The sequence below is a fragment of the Fukomys damarensis genome, unplaced genomic scaffold, assembly GCF_012274545.1.
Source record: "Fukomys damarensis isolate Sample0158 unplaced genomic scaffold, DMR_v1.0_HiC HiC_scaffold_15, whole genome shotgun sequence".
Classification (NCBI taxonomy): Eukaryota; Metazoa; Chordata; class Mammalia; order Rodentia; family Bathyergidae; genus Fukomys; species Fukomys damarensis.
In genome coordinates this window covers 18,698,836-18,700,912 of record NW_022900927.1, presented here as the reverse complement: position 1 = coordinate 18,700,912, position 2,077 = coordinate 18,698,836, and the positions used below count along the sequence as shown (strand labels likewise).

Below are 2,077 nucleotides of genomic sequence, written 5' to 3'. Positions count from 1 at the left end.
CCTGGGATCCCTGAATTCCCCCATTTCCTTGAGCCAGGAAACCCTTAATGGAAGCCAGAGATGGAACTGAACGGGTCTCCCTGCATCAGTTCAGATCACTGTTGCTCTCTCCTGTTCTCCATCTCCAAACTCTGCAGAAGAATTTGTATTTTCTAGTCCCCCTCAATCCACTGTGAAAGTTCAGGACCCTGGACTGGGAGTTAGCAGACCTGGGCCAAGTGTAGACTTGGTCCCTGTCTCTGGTGGATTATAATCCACTGATAGGCAAAAATAACATAGTTATGCATGTAGGTGTTCAGTGACAAAGTAATTTAATTCTCTTGGTTCAGTCCAGCAGAGGAACGGGGGAAGAGGGGTCCTTATGATCAACAATAAGATTGGGAGTGCTGAGAGAATGCTCCGGGGGCGGGGAAGGGAGACCCTAGGGACCAAGAGCTGCACCCCACCTCTCCATGTCGTGCCTATTCCTTTGGAGGCCAGAGGAGCAGGGCCAGGGCTAGGAATCAGGCCCAGCTTCACGGCCAAGCCAGGGCTGTGCAGACAGGGTCTGCTTTCCCTTCCACTTCAGGTATGAGGAAGAAGTTGCACTTCGGGCCACAGCAGAGAATGAGTTTGTCGCTGAAGAGAAGGTGAGTGTCTCAAGCCATCACCCCTAGTGTGCCCTGCCCTGAGGCCTGCCACACTGCAGCCTGGTCCCCAGAGCAGCCTGGGGGAGCTGGCCTCACCGTCTCTTGCCACCCTCCACAGGACGTGGACTGTGCCTACCTGCGCAAGTCAGACCTGGAAGCCAACGCGGAGGCCCTGACTCAGGAGATTGATTTCCTGAGGCGACTGTATGAGGAGGTGAGGGGCTCACAGCCATGGTGGGCACACGTGAGGCTGTGATAGGGTCCCGCATCCCTGCCCAAACACCACAGTCAGGAACCAGGACTCCTGTGAGCCCAGACTCCAGGCTAGAGAGGAGCAAAGAGAAGGAAGAAACAGGAAGAAGAATGAAGGCTCCAAACTAGATCAATGTAGTGAGGGCAAGAGGGTGAGACCTCAGGATCAGCTGTGCCTGAGAAGCCATCCTGTGTCCTTCCTCGAGCCAATGGGGTGCAACAAAGGCCTCCAAAGCACAGAATATCTTTGGACCTTCTTGTGGCAGGATTTTCTCTGGCAGCTAATAACCTTGCTTGATGTGGTTGGCCTAAGACAGTGATGGTAAACCTTTTAGAGACGAGTGCCCAAACTGCAACCTGAAATTCTCTTTATCAAAAATGCCAACACTGCGATTAAACCTCAACATGGAGGCCAAGGGTGGAGTTTGAACAGTAACTCTACCACAAACAACTGACTACCTAGATGCAAGGGTATGGCTGTTGGAAGAATTTAGGGATGTTCTGAACTGAGTGGCATGATACTTAGGTTCTAACCCAGGTTTTAATTTATAAAAAAACAACTCAGACATTGACATCCTTTGTCTTAAAGGACAAATAACATTTGTCCCATAGGAGATCTAACACAGGCCCCCACAGCAGTCTGGTCCCTGGGGAACATCTGGGACGTGCTGGCTCTAAGAAGTAGCCTAGGTTCACATGCACCTGAACATTCCAGAAACAATCATCTGAGAAGTGGGCATTGCTGGGTACTTATTTATACAGAAAGCTATGGGATTTCACCCAGGGCTTTCGGCTCCAAGCCTGGGAGGTGGGCTGAAGGGCAAGCAGCCAAGGAATTACAGGCACTGCGGGATGGGAAGAGCCCACATAACATGGTTGTCCTTCCTCTTGGCCTCCTCCTGCAGGAGATCCGCGTCCTCCAGTCCCACATCTCAGACACCTCTGTCATCGTCAAGATGGACAACAGCCGGGAACTGAACATGGACTGCGTTGTGGCTGAGATCAAGGCTCAGTATGATGACATTGCCACCCGCAGCCGGGCAGAGGCTGAGTCTTGGTACCGCACCAGGGTGAGTGGCTCAGCACATCGGCCTCCTAGACACGACAGTGGGAGGGCTGTGACGTGTCGAACAGGAAAGGTTTCTGTTGTTGGGAGGGTCTGGTCTCCAGGGATGGTAGAAGGCCAATGGTCTCTG

At 52.4% G+C, this 2,077-nt stretch overlaps 1 protein-coding gene across 1 annotated transcript in view; it reads left to right on the top strand.

Moving 5' to 3' along the window:
• Window positions 1-2,077, top strand: part of LOC104865211 (keratin, type II cuticular Hb3) — a 14,162-nt gene that overhangs the window by 3,839 nt on the left and 8,246 nt on the right. Inside the window, exons 4-6 of the mRNA XM_033763898.1 lie at window positions 569-629; window positions 748-843; window positions 1,787-1,951. Coding sequence (XP_033619789.1) covers window positions 569-629; window positions 748-843; window positions 1,787-1,951 — 322 coding nt within the window. The remainder of the gene's footprint in view (window positions 1-568; window positions 630-747; window positions 844-1,786; window positions 1,952-2,077) is intronic.